Consider the following 21,045-nt stretch of genomic DNA (forward strand, 5'->3'; position numbering starts at 1 on the left):
AATGCGGTATATATATATATATATATGTAATATTATTCAATGCAATTTTGCAGCCATATTGCAGGGCCCAATTTATTGGTTTAGTTTTGTTCATTAATTACTATTTTTAACCTGCTTGTTAAATAATTGAATGCATTGTTTCAACCCGTGCAGGAAAGGCCCCTCCTTATTTTAAGTGTTTCGAATTAAGAAACACGTGTAAAAATGTCAATTAATGAATGACAGGGTGGTTCCTATGGATTTTTTTTTTTTTTTTTTACAGCAAATGTATTTCCTAGCCCTTTCATGTTAAGTCAGTGGAAATTATACTATGGCATGTCCCCCCCCCCCCCCCCTCGCCCCACCCCACCCCAAGACACGTAGTGTCTGGTCTTTGGCGTTCTATAATCGAAATGTATGTGTTTATAATAATGTTAAATTTGTTATTTTTGCATTATTCGTTTTAGTACAAAATATGCATCAAAATAAATTAAAGATTGACTAAGAATCGTTTTACCTAAAATAAATAAAATGAAATAAAACAATTGTGATTCGAATGAAATTCTGCATAGGGCCCGTTTCAGATAGGCCCTAAATTATTAGTTGGATTTTTTTTTTTTTTTTTTTAATAAACTATTATTTTGTTGTGTATGCAAAATAATTCACAATAATGCATCACATCTAAAAATGTTCGTTACGAAAATGACATGTATTCCTTTTTATTATCAAACACACTAAAACCACACTGGTGTAAGAAAAACATGCTAAATATGTTTTAATCAATATTTTGGGGGGTTAGAATTCAAGATTCTTTATTGTCATATCAGCTCACATGACAAATATGAGAGGGCAGATGAGACCACAAGAGCGATATAATTAGATAGAATATTATTCGTTATAAATGAAATGACTCATTCATTTATTAATTCCCCCTTTAAAATAATTATATAGACATCAGTGAAAATCAAGCTGCAGACCACCAATTGCCCCGGAGCCACAATTTGGACACACCTATCAAGCCATTATTTGCACACAACGACATTGATAAATAACGGATTTACATTTGAATCATCCTATTTTACTCAACATTGAAAAAAAAAAATACTTCATTTTTTTAATAATGCTTAATGGTTTTTTCCAGAAAGCCAAGTTCAACTGGGATCCAGAGACGGTGGGGATGATTCATGGCTCCTTTTTCTGGGGTTACATTGTGACTCAAATCCCAGGAGGATACATCTCCTCCAGGCTGGCTGCAAACAGGTAAGAACACCTTTGTACACCTCCCGGGAAATATTTCAAAATCATGGAAGCAAAAAAAGACATACGTATATTAAAACAAATTAAATTTTTTGTATATATCTATATACAGTATGTATATATATATATATATATATATATATATATATATATATATATATATATATATATATATATAAATATATATATATGTGTGTGTGTGTGTATATATGTACATATATACATATACATACTGCATACATATGTACTATACATATATACATACACATACACACATATATATATATATATATACATACATACACATATATACACACACACACACACACACATATATATATATATATATATATATATATATAAATATATATATATATATATATATGCTGTGTAAATGAAGGTGTGGCAGTGTTGATTCCGCTACATACGGGTCCTTGGAGGCTGGGGGCGGGCATGGTTCCACCTGTTATTGATCTAACTGGGGGGGCCACGGAGTTCTAAGCAGTCTTCCTCTGGGGACGTACAAGGGCCTTTATTGACATAAACACCGACATTTTACTACCATTCGCCTATTTGATAGCAAGTGTTTGCTATATTTTTAGATTTTAATTTTTAAATTTTTTTCTTAAACATCCATCATAACAACATATGTATTTTAATTGATATAAACTATTATGGTAACATAATCCTGAATGTAAAAAAGGCCGAATTTGTGTTAAATGTGTATTAATTTACAAACGTATATATATATATATATATATATATATATATATATATATAGCCTAATTGGTCCCGTGCCCGACCGAGCAGCCGACCAATTTAAGCCCCGCCCCCACAAGGTACACGTGACAGGAATGAGCAATAGCGGGTTTTCCAGCTGCCATAAATTATTTCTCATTTAATAGCCACATTTTAAATCTGTGTTAGATATTGCTTTTTAACATTTGAATTATAAAAACATGTTGCAGCCCCCGAAAGTGACAAGCGGTAGAAAAATGAATGGATGGATGTTTCTTCGTCTTCTCAGGGGGGGTTTATTTCATGGGAGCTGTTTCCCCACCAAGGTTGCTAAGCGACAGAAGTGATAAGGCGTTTTTCTGCGTTAACTATTCATCTTGATGATGTCTGCTCTGTGCTGTGTTTATGGAATTATTAATGGAGCGGCTATGATTATAGGAGCATGTTTTATTAATTATCTGACTCCTTAAAAACGTAAGAGAGAACGATGGATTATTTAAGTGCACACAAAGAAACGTTTTTAGGAGGGATTTTATTAAAATATCCAAAATGCGGCACGTGGGCCATTTGCGGTCGGAATATTGGATTATAATCCTGCCTGGTAACAATCTATTTCTGCAGAAATAGATACATTCTATGGAAATACATTATAATTTTAAAACATTTTAATTTTTTTTAACTATTATTTTTGAAGTATATTTAACGGTTGAGCCTATCTTAGCAGTTTAACAATGTCCCATGTCATCTTTTTTCAAAGGGTGTTTGGTGCAGCCATCGTCCTGACCTCAACACTCAACATGTTCATTCCCTCGGCTGCCCGAGTCCATTACGGCTGTGTGATATTCGTTAGGATATTACAAGGGCTGGTGGAGGTAAGGAGCCTCTTCTTTTTTTTAATCATGAATAGAAAAGCTGCACGGTGCGTCTGGCTATGAATAGACGAGGGCTATGCAGACCCAGACTTGCTTGTGTTTTACACGATGGGAAAGCAAAAGGACAGAGTGTAAAGTGGACTTGCTATTCAGCCTGGGGAAATCTGAGATGTGCAGTATTGATCCAGTCTATGCTTTGTGGGCATCCGCTTTCACTACAATATGAATCCTTATGCAAATGAGCGTACAAATGTAAATGCTCATACAGTAAATCAGGGGTGTTCAAACTTTTTCCACTGGGGGCCGCAGACTGAAAAACCAAAGTAAGCGAGGGCCTATTTTGATATTTTTCTTTTTTAAAAGCAATACAATAGTTTTTTTTTTTTTACCTTCATGGCTTTCCTCAAGTTTGATTCAGTTATCGTATACGTCCAAACAATGCACCAAACAAAGTGTTCCAAGGCAGTGGTTCTCAACCTTTTTTCAGTGATATACCCCCTGCGAACACTTTTTTAGTTGAAGTGCTCCCTAATCAGAGCAAAGCATTTTTGGTTGAAAAAAAGAGATAAATAATTAAAATACAGCACTATTTCATCAGTTTCTGATTCATTAAATTGTATAACAGTGCAAAATATTGCTCATTTGTCGTGGTCTTTCCTGAACTATTTGGGAGAAAAAGATGTAAAAATGACTCAAAATTTGTTGAAAAATAAAGAAGTGATTCAATTATAAATAAAGATTTCCACACATAGAAGTAATCATCAACTTAAAGTGTCCTCTTTGGGGATTGTAATAAAGATCCACCTGGATTCATGAACTTAATTCTAAACATTTCTTCACAAAAATAGAAATCATCAATATTTATGGAATATGTCCACAAAAAAAAATCTAGCTGTCAACACTGAATATTGCATTGTTGCATTTCTTTTCACAGTTTATGAACTTACATTCATGTATTTTGTAATTATTAAGGTTTATTTGAAATAGAGACAGATACAAAAAACATAGACATCTGAAACAGTTATCCAATGTATGCATCATAGTGTTTGTAGCCAAAGCTAATTTACAACACTTCTCCCCAACAACAACAACAACAACAACTACAACAACAACACAAATCCAGCATCATTAAAACAGGAAAATAAAAATAATAAGGCAAAAACGAGTCGATAATAATTATAATAGAAATAATACAGACAAAGTGCAAACTAGATAAAAGCCAATAACAATAATAGCAACACAAAGTGCAGACTAGATAAAAACCAATTAGTAAAAATGAGAAAAAACTAAACATGGGAACACGATTGCTGCTCAACTACCCATAATTATGTTTGTTTTTTGAAAGTGACAAGTGCAGATATACTTTTCAAAGTGTCAGGTAAAGAGTTCCATAATTGTTTTATTGAAAAGGCAGTTTGGGCAAAAGATCTTCTACGGAATGTTGAAGTATTATTCAATAAATATATTTATAAAGGATTTATGAATTGTTGCTATTTTTAGAATAAATTAAAAAAAATCTCACATACCCCTTGGCATACCTTCAAGTACCCCCAGAGGTACGCGTACCCCCTTTTGAGAACCACTGTTCCATGGAATCTCGTGAACATACAAAGAATCCCGCGTGTTGTGGCTCAGTCGATGATTTTCAACCCAAATATTTTCCAAAATGCCTAACCACCATTTGCGTCTCACCTCGCCTCGGGTGAAGATAATGTAACCTTTGCAAACCAGACTTTCACATCAAGGATGGCAAGGCACGCAGTTGGTAACAGTTTACAAACATTTATTGAAACCCCACCAGTGTCAAGAAGTGAACAACAACAGGAAGACATAAAGCACCCACAACCTTTGTAGATGTTTGATGCCTGAAGACCAAAACTGTTGCTCAGGACAGAGAACATCCTCTGGCAGTTACAGACAGCAGACTGCTGGAAAAATGGCATTTTCCCACTTAAATAGCTCATAGCCCCGCCCACTAGCTGGGACCAATTTGACAGGGGGAATTAAGAAAACAGTTCTTTTGTAAATTACACCATAAATAACCATCACATGTCTAAAAAGTATTCACATAGTACTTTTGTATTTTTAAAGCAATTATTTTTGTACACAGTCTTCACGGTGGCAGAGGGGTTAGTGCGTCTGCCTCACAATACGAAGGTCCTGCAGTCCTGGGTTCAAATCCAGGCTCGGGATCTTTCTGTGTGGAGTTTGCATGTTCTCCCCGTGAATGCGTGGGTTCCCTCCGGGTACTCCGGCTTCCTCCCACTTCCAAAGACATGCACCTGGGGATAGGTTGATTGGCAACACTAAATTGGCCCTAGTGTGTGAATGTGAGTGTGAATGTTGTCTGTCTATCTGTGTTGGCCCTGCGATGAGGTTGCGACTTGTCCAGGGTGTACCCCGCCTTCCGCCCGATTGTAGCTGAGATAGGCGCCAGCGCCCCCCGCGACCCCGAACGGGAATAAGCGGCAGAAAATGGATGGATGGATGGTGTATTCAGGCTTACACAACTTTCAAATGTCCAATGTCCCTCAGCAACACCCAGCTCCTGACAATCATGGTTTGGCCCAAATCAGGCCTAATTAGTCAAGGCAGGTGTGCTCAGCTACATAAAGCCCTCAGCCCCACCCTTACTCTTTTAGCCACACATTCAGAGTGAATGAGAGGTTACAATTTGTTTGTTGAGCATGCTTTCCACTGACTAAAAAAAATGCTTTTCTTCACTAACAGTTAAATGTTTGTAGTTTGTTCATGTTGAGCTTCCTAACAAATGCACGGTTTGGGAGAGGGGTCAAAGGTCGAACAGTGACAGTGTGGGGTCAAACTGTCACAATTTGCCTGTGTATCATTCTGTGGACTCAAGTGCCCAAACATTGAATCCCATATGCAAATGACTATCTTTTTTTTCTAACCAAGCACAGCTGCAAAAGAAGCCACCAAATAGAAAGAAAGTTGAGAAAGACTATTACATTCAAGTAAGAACTGGGAGCAAAGTACAAAGGTGGCGTACGTGTGGTGCATTTTGAGTTTAAAAAAGAAAAGCAAAAGTGAAGGTAAATGATAATGCATCCATCTCATTCACCATTTATTTACAAACCCCGTTTCCATATAAGTTGGGAAATTGTGTTAGATGTAAATATAAACAGAATACAATGATTTGCAAATTCTTTTCAACCCATATTCAGTTGAATATGCTACAAAGACAACATATTTGATGTTCAAACTGACAAACATTTTTTTGTTTGCAAATAATCATTAACTTTAGAATTTGATGCCAGCAACACGTGACAATGAAGTTGGGAAAGGTGGCAATAAATACTGATAAAGTTGAGGAATGCTCATCAAACACTTATTTGGAACATCCCACAGGTGTGCAGGCTAATTGGGAAACGGTGGGTGCCATGATTGGGTATAAAAACAGCTTTCATGAAATGCTAAGTAATTCAAAAACAAGGATGGGGCGAGGGTCACTAATTTGTAAGCAAATCGTCGAACAGTTTTAGAACAACATTTCTCAACGAGCTATTGCAAGGAGTTTAGGGATTTTACCATTTACGGTCTGTAAAATCATCAAAAGTTTCAGAAAACCTGGGGCAACATATGCTGCCATCCTAGCAACGTTATCATGGACACCCCTGCTTATTTCAGCAAGACAATGCCAAGCCATGTGTTACAACAGCGTGGCTTCGTCGTAAAAGAGTGCGGGTACTTTCCTGGCCTGCCTCCAGTCCAGACCTGTCTCTCATCAAAAATGTGTGGTTAATTATGAAGCGTAAAATACAACAGCGGAGACCCCGGACTATTGAACGACTGAAGCTCTACGTAAAACAAGAATGGGAAAGAATTCCACTTTCAAAGCTTCAACAATTAGTTTCCTCAGTTCCCAAACGTTTATTGAGTGTTGTTAAAAGAAAAGTTGATGTAACACAGTGGTGAACATGCCCTTTCCCAACTACTTTGGCACGTGTTGCAGCCATGAAATTCTAAGTTAATTTTTATTTGCAAAAAAATAATAAAGTTTTTCAGTTTGAACATCAAATATCTTGTCTTTGTAGCATATTTAACTGAATATGGGTTGAAAAGGATTTGCAAATCATTGTATTCCGTTTATATTTACATCTAACACTATTCCCATCTCATATGGAAACGGGGTTTGTGTATCCCAGATTATTTACTGCATTTAAAACAAACTGGAATTGTTGTAAAATTTGTTTTGTCTATATAATTCTTTGGGTACCTGGAACATATTAATTGCATTGTTTCCTAAGGTAAAAGTTGCTTCCGTTTTGGAATAATTTGGCTTTTACCTAGCATTTTTGGAACGTATTAATAATGATAACCTAAAGTCATACAGAAGTAAATTCAACCACATGTAGCAAAAAGGTTCTAAAATATTGTTTAACTTGACTAGGGGCAGCCCTATTAATGATCAGGACTGATGTACAATACAATCATTTGTTGGCCAGCCCTTATTGCGAACTTTCAGTTCTGGGGCCACATCTGGTCTGCTACATCAGTGGTTCTCAAATGGGGGTACTTGAAGGTATGCCAAGGGGTACGTGAGATTTTTTAAAAATATTCTAAAAATAGCAACAATTCAAAAATCCTTTATAAATATATTTATTGAATACTATTTCAACAAAATATGAATGTAAGTTCATAAACTTTGAAAAGAAATGCAACAATGCAATATTCAGTGTTGACAGATAGATTTTTTGTGGACATGTTCCATAAATATTGATGTTAAAGATGTCTTTTTTTGTGAAGAAATGTTTCGAATTAAGTTCATGAATCCAGATGGATCTCTATTACAATCCCCAAAGAGGGAACTTTAAGTTGATGATTACTTCCATGTGTAGAAATTAGTATTCATAATTGAATCGCTTATTTTTTTTCAACAAGTTTTTAGTTATTTTTATATATTTTTTTCACCCAAATAGTTCAGGAAAGACCACAACAAATGAGCATTATTGTTGCACTGTTATACAATTTAATAAATCAGAAACTGATGACATAGAGCTGTATTTTACTTTTTTATCTATTTTTTTTCAACCAAAAATGCTTTGCTCGGATTAGGGGGTATTTGAATTAAACAAAAAAGTTGAGAACCACTGTTACATTATCTTATGTTGCCCGCAAAGACCTGGAAATTGGTGTCAAGAATGCATTTCGGCATTTTTGCTGAATATGTTTCAATTTTGAGGGGGAAAAAAATGTACCGCATGTATCTGCAGTTCTTAACTCAATGCTGTTTAATGCAAAGAGCTATTTCAAGCATTTATTCTGTCTTTGAAACCCTTTGTGAAGTTTTTTCTACAATAGTTGAACTTTAATATCTGTCACCTTGACTTCGGATAGCCAAGCAATTTTTCCATCAGTTTGTTGACATACGATATAATAATAATTAAATTAAAGGGGCAATTGTGTAAAGATATCATATGGCGACTATACATTTACAAAATCTTGTAGTTACAAGTACCCTGTTGAGAGCAGCCGTGACTGAGATGTGTCCGTTGATTAAAATGAGTTTGACTCTCCTGTCCTTTTGGATCAACTAATGTTTAGAACTTTTAGTAAGTCCAAAAACTATAGTAGGAAAATAGTAGATCTACACACGTTTTGGAGCCCTGTCTAATCAACTCCAAGCTCATCAGATGAAATTATTGCATGTACGTACAAGTTATTTCGATTCGTCCCTATTGGTTAGGATGGTCAGAGACAACCCAGGTACCACCAAGGCTTCAGCCTGCAATGAACTGAAAACTGCTATATGGCCATCCACACATCATTTTTGCACTTAACAAGTATTTCTCATTTTTTTGTATCTAAGTCCTGGCACTCGCAACTCATGGGGGCTTATTTTGAGGTCGTATTCGATAAAAAAAAAGACAGTCATAAACATATTGGGTTCTTTGTTTGGGGACTAGTTTGTTACATTCATACTGTACATGTATTATGGAGAAAATTCTGTTCCACAATGAAACAAAACATCGTGTGAAAATTGGGGCTTAGGTGCATTTGCAAAACATCAAATACATAAAAATTATTATCATTTTTATTTAGGGAGTCACCTACCCAGCCTGTCATGGCATCTGGAGTAAATGGGCTCCTCCACTTGAAAGGAGTCGTCTGGCCACCATCTCCTTCTGTGGTAAATATGAAAGAGATTGTTTTAGATGGTTTTCATATTCCTGTTGGCAATTATTCATGTCCGCCAACAACTTCTATTTTTCAGGTTCTTATGCCGGTGCTGTGATTGCAATGCCTATGGCTGGGATCCTGGTTCAGTATACTGGCTGGTCTTCTGTGTTTTACGTCTATGGTAAGGTTCATTACTGTACAATACTTGTTCTATTATGTGAAGGGAATATAGTATGCACAAGCCCGGGTCAAATGAAAATAGATTGACTATCATTGCATTCGCTGAAAGTCAAATGGATTTATCCAGGCAGACCATGTATTGATTTCCTTCCAAAATGCTTTGCTCTGTCAATAACTTACCCCCCATGTTTCTGTCTGTACTGGAAACAGCTTCTGAGTTTTATTCTCTCAGTCTGCCAAACAATGTGTGTAAACACGACTTACAGTGCATGCGGAATGTACCCCCATTGCTTCACTTTTTCCACATTTTGTTGTTGCAGCCATATTCAAAGACCTCGGCAGTCCGATCCTGGACTACGGAAGCTAGCTCTTAGGATGTGTAACGTTACCTCGCTGGGGAGGTAGGAGCCTGAGCTGGTGCGCCAAGTGTAGAAATTCCGGCTGGATCTAATCGTACTCACTTCTACGCACAACAAAGGCTGTGGAATCAGTCCTCTCGAAAGGGGCTGGAGTCTCTTCTAATCTGGGGGCTGGAAATAGTTGTTGCCCCGCGGCTCAGAGCCTGTTCGTTGGAGTTTAACCCAGTAAATGAGAGAGTAGCTTGCCTCTGCCTCCTGGTGGGGGGACCAGTCCCGACTGTTGTTTGTGCTTATGCACCAAACAGCAATTCAGAGTATCCACCCTTTTTAGATTCGGAAGGGGAAGTACTGGAGAGTGCTTCCCCAAGTGATTCCCTTGTTCTGCTGGAGGACTTTAACAGAGGCTTTGATTGGGAGAACCGGCTGCCTGATTTAAACCCAAGTGGTGTTATCCATAACGAACACGACGTTCAAACATAAAGGTGTCCATATGTGCACTTGGCACTAGGACACCCCAGGCCAAAGTTCAATGATTGACTTTGTGGGTGTGTCATCAGATTTCCAGTCTCATGTTTTGGACACTCGGGTGGAGAGGGAGGCAAAGCTTTTCACCGGTCACCGCTTGGTGGTAAGTTGGGTCCGATTGTGAGGGAGGATGCAGTTCAGACCTGGCAGGCCCAAACGTATTGTGAGAGTCTGCTGAGGACTTCTAACAGAGTCTCCCGTTGAAAAAGTTTCAATTCTCACCTCAGAAAGAACTTTGAACATGTCATCAGGGGTTTGCTGGACATTGAGTCCGAGTGGACCATGTTTCGGGCCTCTATTGTCGGGGTGGCCCACCAAAGCTGCGGCCGCAAGGTGGTTTGTACCTGTCGTGGTGGTAATACTAGATTCCGCTGGTGGACACCAGGGGTGAAGGATACGGTCTGGAGGCAGCAGACAACAATGGCAGATCAAGCGGTGTGCGGTTTTGTTAGTCGCACAGGCAAAACCACGTACATGGGAGGAGTTTGGGAAAGCCCCGTGGAAAATGACTTCCGGGGGTCTGGACTGCCATCCGTCGCTTTAGGAGGGGGAATGTCATGATCCGCTATTTGGATCATGTCATGTTCTGGTTTGGTTCTGTTTTCTGTTTTGTTATTTCATCCTGTCTAGCATTTGACGCCCTTAGTTCCTGGTGGCACTTCCTTGTTTTGTTTCCGTTGTCATAGTAACGGAAGTCACCTGACTTCTGTCTTTCTCGCGCACCTGCCTCCTAATTTCTGTCGCTATTTAAGACTGCCCTTGTTTGTCATTTGGTCTCGCAGTCTCAACTTGCTTTCGATGCAACAGGTGACATCGCTATCCCTCATTGTGGTAAAGACTATTTTTGATACTTGTTAGCTTCCACGCTATTCATTTGTTTATTTCCCTAGCTCAGATGCTAGCGTCTTTTGTTCTTTCTAGCTCACATGCTAGTTCTGTTGGTTTGTTTGTAGTGCCTTTGTGCAAGTGTTTTTGTTCCTAGTCTGTTTTTATAGTAGGAAAAAAAAAATCATCATTCATAACTTCTCGCTGTGTTATTCCGCCTGCATCCACGAGAGAACAAAACCACACCATGATGACAGCCAAACGTCACAGGGAAGCAGTGCAACGTGTATGGTGGGGGATGGTGTGCTGCTGACCTTGACTTGGGATGTTTTTATATCGGTGGAGGGAATACTTCCAAGACCTCCTCAATCCCACCTACATGTCCTATTGCTGAGGTAGTTAAAAATATCCTCGGTATCAGGTCTTGCTTGACAATACTCTGCAACATTGCATGGACATCAGAGGCGGTGCCTCTGTATTGGCAGACCCGCTGTGGTGGTTCCTCTCTTTAAGAAGGGGAACCGGAAGGTGTGCTCCAACTATGCTGGGATCACACTCCTTAGCCTTCCTGATAAGGTCTATTCAGGTGAGACTACGCCAGATGGTCGAACCTCTGTTCAGGAAAGAGCAGTGTGGTTTTCGTCTTGGTCATGAAACTGTGGACCAGCTCTATTCTCTCACAGGATCCTCGAGGGTGCATGGGACTGTGCCTTGTCAGTCTACATGTGTTTTGTGGACTTAGAGAAGGCAATAGACAGTGTCTCTCTGGAAGTCCTGTGGGGAGTGCTCTGGTCCGTTCCTGAGGCCTTGGTCCGCATTGCCGGTAGTTAGTCGGAATCATTTCCAGGGAGGGTTGGGCTCTGCCAGGGCTGCTCTTTACACTGGTACTGTTGATAACTTTTATGGACAAAATTTTTAGGCAAAATCAGTGTGGTGAGGGGATCCGGTTTCTAATGTGGTCCTTCTAGTTTCATCTGGCCAGGATCTTCAGCTCTCACTGGCTTGGTTGGCAGCGAAGTGTGAAGCAACTGGGATGAGAATCAGCACCTCCAAGTCATAGTCTGCAAAAGGGTGGAGTGCCATATACAGGTTGTGGAGGAGATCATGCCCCAGGTGGAGGAGTTCCAGTACCTGGGAGTCTTGTTAGTGAGTGGGGTAAGAATGGATTGGGAGATTGACCGATCCGTGCGGAGTCTGCAGTGATGTGGACCCTGTATCAATCCGCCGTGGTGAAGGAGCTGAGCCGGAAGGCAAAGCTCTCAATTTACAGGTTTCTTATCCTCACCTATGTTCATGAGCTGTGGGTTGGGACCGTGAGGACAATATCAGGAATACAAGCGGCCAAAGCTCTGTCATTCGGGAGGAGCTCAAAGTAAAGTCACTTCTCCTCCACATAGAGAGGTGCCAGATGAGGTGGTTCGGCCATCTGGTCAGAATGCCACCCGAACATCTCCAAGAGGAGGTGCTTAGGGCACGTTCGATCGGTAGGAGGCCACGGGGAAAATCAGGACTCGTCGGGGAGACTATGTCTCTCAGCTGGCCTGGGAACACCTTGGGATCCCCCGGCTGAAGCTGGATGAAGTGGCTGGGCAGAGGAAAATCTGGGCTTCTCTGCTTAGGCCTCTGCCCCCTTTGACTCGACCTTGGATAAGCAGAAGACGATTAATGGATGGGTGGATGGATAAAAAACTAAGAAATCCCATGTACGCACTGTAAGTATTTACAGCTTTTGTCAAAAAGCTAAACAGTGAGCTCAGGGGCATCCTGTTTCAGCTAATAGTATTTCAGATATTCCTACAGCTTAATTGGAGTCCACCTGTGGTCAAGTCAGTTGGTTGGACATGATTTGGAAAGGCACACACCCGTCTATATACAGTATAAGGTCACACACTTGACAGTGCATGGCACAGCACCAACACAGAATGAAGTCGAAGGAATGGTCTGTAAACCGCAGAGACAGGATTGTCTCAAGGCACAAATCTGTGGAAGGGTATAAAAATATGAGCACAATGCCCTCCATCATCCGTAAATAAAAGAAGTTTGGAATTCAGAGCTGGTGGGCCGTCGAAACCGAGTGATCGGGAGAGAACAGCCCTAGTCAGGGAGGTGACCAAGAACCTCATGGTCACTCTGTGAGAGCGTCAGCATTCCTTTGAGGAGTGAGGAGAACCTTACAGAAGGATAACCATCTCTGCAGCAATCCACCAATCCGGCCTGTTTGGTTGCGAGGCCATTCCTTTGCAAAGGTTTGCCAAAATGCCCTTGAAAAGACTCTCAGACCATGAGAAACAATATTCTCGGCTCTAATGACACAAAGCTTGATGTCTTTGGCGTGAATGCTATGCGTCATGTTAGGAGGAAATCAGGCACCCCTTTTATCAGACCAAAACCATTCTTACAGTGAAGCATGGTGGTTTGTTCAGTGGCAGGAACTGGAAGACTAGTCAGGATAGAAAGAACGATGACTGCTGCGACGTCCAAAGACATCCTGGATGAAAACCTGTTCCAGAGCGCTCTTGAACTTAAACTGGGTCGATGGTTCCTCTTGAAGCAGGACAAAGATCCTAAGCACACAGTCAAGATGTTAAACAAGTCTCCACCTCATCACCCATTGTCATCGTAGTGTTTATTCCATTCTGGTGTAAGGCTGTAACATAATAAATTGGGGTAAAAGTGAAGCGCTGGGAATAATTTCAGGATGCACTGTTAGAACAACAATGGGAACAATAATCTGTTTGCAATTATCTTGCCTGTGATGCATAGGATGTGTCGGCATCTTTTGGTACATGTTCTGGATATTGGTGTCCTATGAGAGCCCAGCTGAACACCCTACCATCACTCACGAGGAGCGCTGCTACATTGAAGAAAGCATTGGGGAGAGTGCCAATCTAATGGGTCCTGCTGAGGTGAGGACTTTGATAAGCCAACGAAAGTATCAGTGAACAGTAATTACAGTATCACTGATCACCCGGCAAGTTCCAATTGACACAACAAGCAGTTAAATAAAGTGCGTTTAACCGATCTTTTACAGAAATACAAGACACCCTGGAAAAAGTTCTTCACTTCGATGCCCGTCTATGCAATAATCGTGGCCAACTTCTGCAGGAGCTGGACATTTTACCTGCTACTCATCAGCCAGCCTGCCTACTTTGAAGAAGTGTTTGGCTTTGAGATCAGCAAGGTGAACTTTTATTGAAATATATGTCATGAAAAAGCAGCGCAGTGCAAGCCTATGGTGGCCGGCAGGGGTAATTCTGCAGCAATGCTCAAACACTCCGGACACAAAAAGGATCCTTAACCAAAAATCTACACAAACACCACAAACCGCATGCAAGGGAGATATATTGCATATTAAAAACTGGTGATCAGGAACATAGACAGTCCATTGCATCCATCGGTCGCCCTAGAGGGGGGAGGGTCGCTCACATCTGCGGTACTCTCCATGGTTTCTCATTGTCATCCCACTGGGTTGAGTTTTTCCTTGCCCTGATGTGGGATCTGAACCGAGGATGTTGTTGTGGCTTATGCAGCCCTTTGAGACACTTGTGATTTAGGGCTATATAAACAAGCATTGATTGATTGATTGAGATATTACTTAATACAACCCCTTTGAGCTGCGAGCATATGGCTAACCTAAGCTATGTTTAGTACGTTTGCAGTCAGGCAGGCTACAAGGAAGTTGTTGTTTTTTTGGCTACAAGTAAGTTAACCAGGCTATTAACAAGTTATCCGTGCTAGCCGGAAGTTAACTAGACTATTAGGAGGTTAACCAGGCTATTAGGAAGTTATCCAGGCTTTTAAGAAGTTAGCCAGGCCATAAGAAAGTTAGCCAGACTGTTAAGAAGTTTGCCTGGCTACCAGGAAGTTAGCAAAGCTAATAAGAAGTTAGTCAGCCTACCCGGAAGTTAGCCAAGCTTTGAGAAGTTAACCAGGCCGTAAAAAGTCGGCCAGACTACCAGGAACTTAGCTCGGCTATTAAGAAGTTAGCCAGGCTATTAAGAAGTAAGCCAGGCTACCAAAAAAAACAACCTGGAAGTGAGGGAAATCCAACATGAGCGGCATTCCCAGAAGAAAGATGGCAGGATGAAAAGGAAGAGGTTTTCTTTGTCTTTATTCAATCAATCAATCATTGTTTATTTACAAAGCCCTAAATCACAAGTGTCTCAAAGGGCTGCACAAGCCACAACGACATCCTCGGTTCAGATCCCACATAAGGGCAAGGAAAAACTCACTCCAGTGGGACGTCAATGAAAATGACATTGAGAAACCTTGGACATGACCGCAGATGTAGGTGAGCCCCCAGCCCCTCACCGTCTAGGGGAGACCAGATGCAATGGACGTCGAGTGGGTCTAGCATAATATTGTGAAAGTCTATTTCTTAGTGGATCTAACATAAGACTGAGAGTCCAGTCTCTAGTGGGGCCAGCAGGAGACCATCCTGAGCGGAGATGGGTCAGCAGCGCAGAGATGTCCCCAACCGATGCACAGGCGAGCGATCCACTCTAGACAGCCAGCACTTCATCGATGGCCACAGGACTTGTGCCCCCCCACCCCTCTCCCACAAGGGAGAGGGGGAAGAGCAGAAAAGAAAAGAAACGGCAGATCAACTGGTGTAAAAGGAGGGTCTATTTAAAGGCTAGAGTATACAAATGAGTTTTAAGATGGGACTTAAAAGCTTTTACTGAGGTAGCATCTCGAACTGTTACCGTGAGGGCATTCCAGAGTACTGGAGCCCGAATGGAAAACGCTCTATAGTCCGCAGACATTTTTAGGGCTCTGGGATCACTAATAAGCCGGAGTTCTTTGAACGCAGATTTCTTGCCGGGACATATGGTACAATACAATCGTCAAGTTCGGATGGAACTAGACCGCGTAGTAATTTATACGTAAGTAGTAAAACATTAAAGTCACATCTTAAGTGCACAGGGAGCCAGTGCAGGTGAGCCTAATAAGACCAAACTTTCTTCTTCTTGTCAAAAATCTAGCAGCCACATTTTGTGACAAAATGTAAAATGGTCTTTATTAAATACTAAAAGTATTTTCTTTTTCTATTTATCTGTATTGATTGAGTTTTTCTTATTTTTCACAAATTGTTAATAAACCTCTTAAATCAATCAAATGACAGATAGCCCTCAGTTTAGGCACTCATTAGCTTGGCTAACTTCCAAATAACTAATGGTGCATTCTGTTTTGCCTCAGTATTTGGAAGTCGGAGCTTGGAATGATGTCCCAGCTGAGCTGTGAGCGTTGTCGTTAAGAAGTTTGTAAATGAAAATTGCCACAACCGACCTGCGATGAGGTGGTGACTTGTCCAGGGTGTACTTTGCTTTCCGTCCGATTGTAGCTGCAATAGGCTCCAGCGCCCCCTGTCACCCCAAAAGGGACAAGCGGTAGAAAATGGATGGATGGATTGTCACAACCAGGAAAGCCATTATTACGGGTTTCTTATCTGAATATTAACGACTTATGGACAAATATGCGCTCCTTCATATATATATATATATATATATATATATCCATCCATCCATTTTCTACCGCTTATTCCCTTTCGGGGTCGCGGGGGGCGCTGGCGCCTATCTCAGCTACAATCGGGCGGAAGGCAGGGTACACCCTGGACAAGTCGCCACCTCATCGCAGGGCCAACACAGATAGACGGACAACATTCACACTCACATTCACACACTAGGGCCAATTTAGTGTTGCCAATCAACCTATCCCCAGGTGCATGTCTTTGGATGTGGGAGGAAGCCGGAGTACCCGGAGGGGGCTATATATATATATATATATATATATATATATATATACATGTATATGTATGTATGTATATATATATATATATATATGATCTGATTTAGTGCAACAAAAATTGCGAGAAGTACTTTTACAGATTTACAGAAATGTATATTATTGTTTAGACTCAGAGCAGCCATTATTAATAGTGTTCATGACTTTCCGAGTAAAACATTCGACATCGGGGAGCGCTCCAGTTGAAACTTCCAGCTAGGAACTCAGAAATTTCGACTTCAGTACAAGTGGAAAGTACCACCACGTCTGTTTTGTTCTGTGATCACACAGTTTGAACGATAAATTTTGCTCTGGGAATAAACAGCTCAATTGATGACAAATTCACTCATGCACTGTGCATATAATATAACAAGTCCAAAGCATTTCACAAATGATAGAAATAATAGGATTGGAAAGTCTGTAATTATGGATTAAACACATTTATTATTTGGGTACAAATGAAGCAAATCACACATTTTAATGAGAAATATAAAGTAGATCGATGGCTTTTACTATAAGCACACTTGAAACAAAGACTTAATAGAAACGATAAAAATAAGTAAAAGGGGGGCGCAAAACCCCCTGTTCGCTTCCCAGTTCTTATTTGTTCCGATTCTAAATTGATTCATAATTTTAGAGAATCAATAAAAAAATAAATTAAAAAAAGTATATCATTTTTTACTTTTTACATACCTGTATTCTGCATCATTCACTCCTAATGTGGCTGATGGGGTTCCTGTGGTTGTAGGTTGGCATCGTGTCTGCACTGCCCCATCTGGTGATGACCATCATCGTGCCTTTTGGCGGCCAGCTGGCGGACTACCTGCGCAGCAATAACATCCTGTCAACAACAACAGTCAGAAAAATCATGAACTGTGGAGGTGAGGAAGACACGAGTGTCAATTTTCACACTTCTCTCTGCACATTTAAAGGGTGTTACTGTCACGGTGTTTCATAGCCACTGCTCCCTTTTTTGCCTGGTAGTGTAGTTTTGTAAAATACAATACTGATTGTCATTGCACATTGATTTGATATCCGTCACTGGTGTAATTGAGAGCGGACCATGGAGCTTAATTCAATCGGCACTGTGGCGGCCAATAGCCTGTGGACTTTTGTGTGCTCGTGTGTCCGACCTGTCGTCCCTCTTTTTAGGATTTGGCATGGAGGCTACGCTGCTGCTGGTGGTCGGATACTCCCACAGCAAAGGGGTGGCCATATCCTTTCTGGTCCTGGCTGTGGGCTTCAGTGGATTTGCTATATCAGGTTAGTAGTCAACCAACTTAGTACCAATAAAAAAATTATAAAAAAAATATATATCAAAAAATCTTAGTTAGACACAACTTTTGCAATATTTGCAATGCCCTCTCGACTGCAGTTATGTGTTCACTAAAAAACAACACTTTTAAACACATGTTTGACAGTGAAAATTGAAGGATGCATGAACTATACTTGTACAGAGCTTTTCTACCTTCAAGGTACTCAAAGCACTTTGACACTATTTCCACATGTTGTACATTAAAGATACTAAAAGCATTACAACATACTTTAGGTCAGTGGTTTTTCAACTTATATCGCCAAGTGCCACTTCAGAAAACACTTGGCTATCCAAGTAACACCATAATGACCAATATTAAAATACAGTAGAGTAGTGGGCCTAAGTGTTTATCAAAAACAAGGCATATGTTTATTTACATAACGCACACTACACTAACGTAATCAACAATGACACTCTATTTCCATCCATCTATCCATTCCTCCATCCATTTTTTTACTGCCTGTCCCTCTCGGGGTTGCGAGCGGGCTGGAGCCTACCACAGCTGAACTCGGGCAGAAGGCCGGGTACACCCTGGACCAGGGGTCGGCATTTTGTTTGTCAGTTTCGATGTGGCTCAGCTGCATAATCGCAGACCCCCCGATTGTTTCGGGAGGTTTTCGGATTTTGGTGCCTCTTCCGGACATCACCCGGGGCTAATAGTGTCTGATTTTCACTCCAATAACAATATTGAGGGCGTGCCGTTTTGGTTTTACTTTTGACGTCCTCTGCGACATGTCATCGTGCTCGATTTTACACCATGCTATCTGCGCTCCGGCCAGATGCGTGCATTTCGCTGCTTCTGTCATCACACGTACGAGATTGCAAGGCATACTTACTCAACAGCCACACAGGTTACACTAAAGGTTGTGATATAAACAACTTTAACACTCTTACTAATATGCGCCACACTGTGAACCAACACCAAACATGAATGACAAACACATTTCGGGAGAACATCCTCACAGTAACACAACATAAACCAAACAGAACAAATACCCACAATACCATGCAACCCTGACTCTTCCTAGCTAAATTATACACCCCCATCCCCTGGCCCCGTCCACCTCAACCGACGCACAGTTGGTGCTTGCGGGGTGTATAATATAGCCAGGAAGAGTCAGGGTTGCATGGGATTGTGGGTATTTGTTCTGTTCTGTTTATGTTGTGTTACAGTGAGGATGTTCTCCCGAAATGTGTTTGTAATTTTTGTTTGGTGTGGGTTCACAGTGTGGCGAATATTAGTAAGAGTTTTAAAGTAGTTTATATCATAACCTTCAGTGTAACCTGTATGGCTGTTGAACAACTATGCCTTGCAGTCGAGTATGTGTATCTGCGCAGGGCTAATATAACATGTTACTTAGCTTGCAAGCCGTTGGTACATATTGTAGAAGCTGTCTAAGGCAGTGGCTTCATAGCTCGCCCTTAATTTTGTTATCTGGGTGACCATCAGCAGATAATCGCCAGAATAGTTGCTTTGAGGATTTGGGATTCTCACGAAAAATCTGTGAGGGTTCACATGCGTAATGCTGTCAAGCGGAATTCATATAAAAGTCGCGGGCCGCACTGACATTAAATTTTCTAATCAAAGTGCGGGGCGCGTGTCTAAGACCCCTGGTATACACTTAGCACAAAGCAAAAAAACAACAACAACTCTTTATGCTGTTTCATTTTAAATTTCAAAAGAGTTTTGTGGCTCCCTTTGTCTTTTTTATTTTGTGAAACGGGTCAAAATGGCTCTTTGATTGGTAAAGGTTGCCGACCCCTGCCCTGGACAAATCTCCACCTCGTTGCAGGCCCAACACAGATAGACAGACAGCATTCACTCACAGTACATATTTACAGACTTCTTTGGCGTACCACAGTTTGAGGATCACTAGTTAAAACCATATTTGCTGAATTATCTGAACAAAACACCCTTGTTATAGTAATAAAGCAAATGCCTGTATTATTCAATGTATTAATAAAGCAGATTAGTGTAATATCCAATCTCCCCACAAGAAATATTTAATTATTAATATTTACTATAATTCATGTTTTTTCACCAACTAAAACCTTTTTAAGGGCTTTAAGCACACTTGGACGTTGTACACATGTTCATCATGACATGACACATATAAATCATCAAAGACCTTATACAGTAAGAATTTGTTTTCTTTGTGTGATGCTTTAATTCTGGACGGGGTTATTTTGTCTTCAGAATGCGTTGTAGGCCAATTAAAAATGAATGAGACACAGCTGGTATAGTGGAAAAAAGCCAAGCTCTTCCAAAAGTCGTGTGATTTGTAGTAGCCTTGTGGTTAGAGTGTCCGCCCTGAGATCGGTAGGTCGTGAGTTTAAACCTCGGCCGAGTCATACCAAAGACTATAAAAAATGGGACACATTACCTCCCTGCTTGGCACTCAGCATCAAGGGTTGGAATTGGGGGTTAAATCACCAAAATTGTTCCCGGGCACGGCCACCGCTGCTGCTCCCTGTTCCCCTCAACTCCCAGGGGGTGAACAAAGGGATGGGTCAAATGCGGAGGACACATTTCACCACACCTCGTGTTTGTGTGACAATCTCTAACTTTAACTTACAAACCCTGTTTCCATATGAGTTGGGAAATTGTGTTAGATGTAAATATAAATGGAATACAATGATTTGCAAATCATTTTCAACCCATATTCAGTTGAATATGCTACAAACACAACATATATGATGTTCAAACTGATAAACACTTTTTTTTTTTTTTTGCAAATAATCATTAACTTTAGAATATGATGCCAGCAACACATGACAAAGAAGTTGGGAAAGGTGGCAATAAATACTGATAACGTTGAGGAATGCTCATCAAACACTTATTTGGAACATCCCACAGGTGTGCAGGCTAATTGGGAACAGGTGGGTGCCATGATTGGGTATAAAAGCAGCTTCCGTGAAATGCTCAGTCATTCACAAACAAGGATTGGGAAATGGTCACCACTTTTTGAACAAATGCGCGAAAAAATTGTCAAACAGTTTAAGAACAACATTTCTCAACGGGCTATTGCAAGAAATTTTGGAATTCCACCATCTACGGTCCGTAATACCA

The 21,045-nt window shown here is 40.6% G+C and overlaps 1 protein-coding gene across 1 annotated transcript in view; it reads left to right on the forward strand.

Annotated features, from left to right (window-relative positions):
* Positions 1 to 21,045, forward strand: part of slc17a6b (solute carrier family 17 member 6b) — a 40,774-nt gene that overhangs the window by 1,922 nt on the left and 17,807 nt on the right. Inside the window, exons 3-10 of the mRNA XM_061887651.1 lie at positions 1,121 to 1,239; positions 2,732 to 2,846; positions 8,910 to 8,997; positions 9,082 to 9,168; positions 13,640 to 13,782; positions 13,908 to 14,057; positions 17,409 to 17,541; positions 17,813 to 17,923. Coding sequence (XP_061743635.1) covers positions 1,121 to 1,239; positions 2,732 to 2,846; positions 8,910 to 8,997; positions 9,082 to 9,168; positions 13,640 to 13,782; positions 13,908 to 14,057; positions 17,409 to 17,541; positions 17,813 to 17,923 — 946 coding nt within the window. The remainder of the gene's footprint in view (positions 1 to 1,120; positions 1,240 to 2,731; positions 2,847 to 8,909; positions 8,998 to 9,081; positions 9,169 to 13,639; positions 13,783 to 13,907; positions 14,058 to 17,408; positions 17,542 to 17,812; positions 17,924 to 21,045) is intronic.

Source organism: Nerophis ophidion, linkage group LG25 (genome assembly GCF_033978795.1).
Source record: "Nerophis ophidion isolate RoL-2023_Sa linkage group LG25, RoL_Noph_v1.0, whole genome shotgun sequence".
NCBI classification, from domain to species: Eukaryota; Metazoa; Chordata; class Actinopteri; order Syngnathiformes; family Syngnathidae; genus Nerophis; species Nerophis ophidion.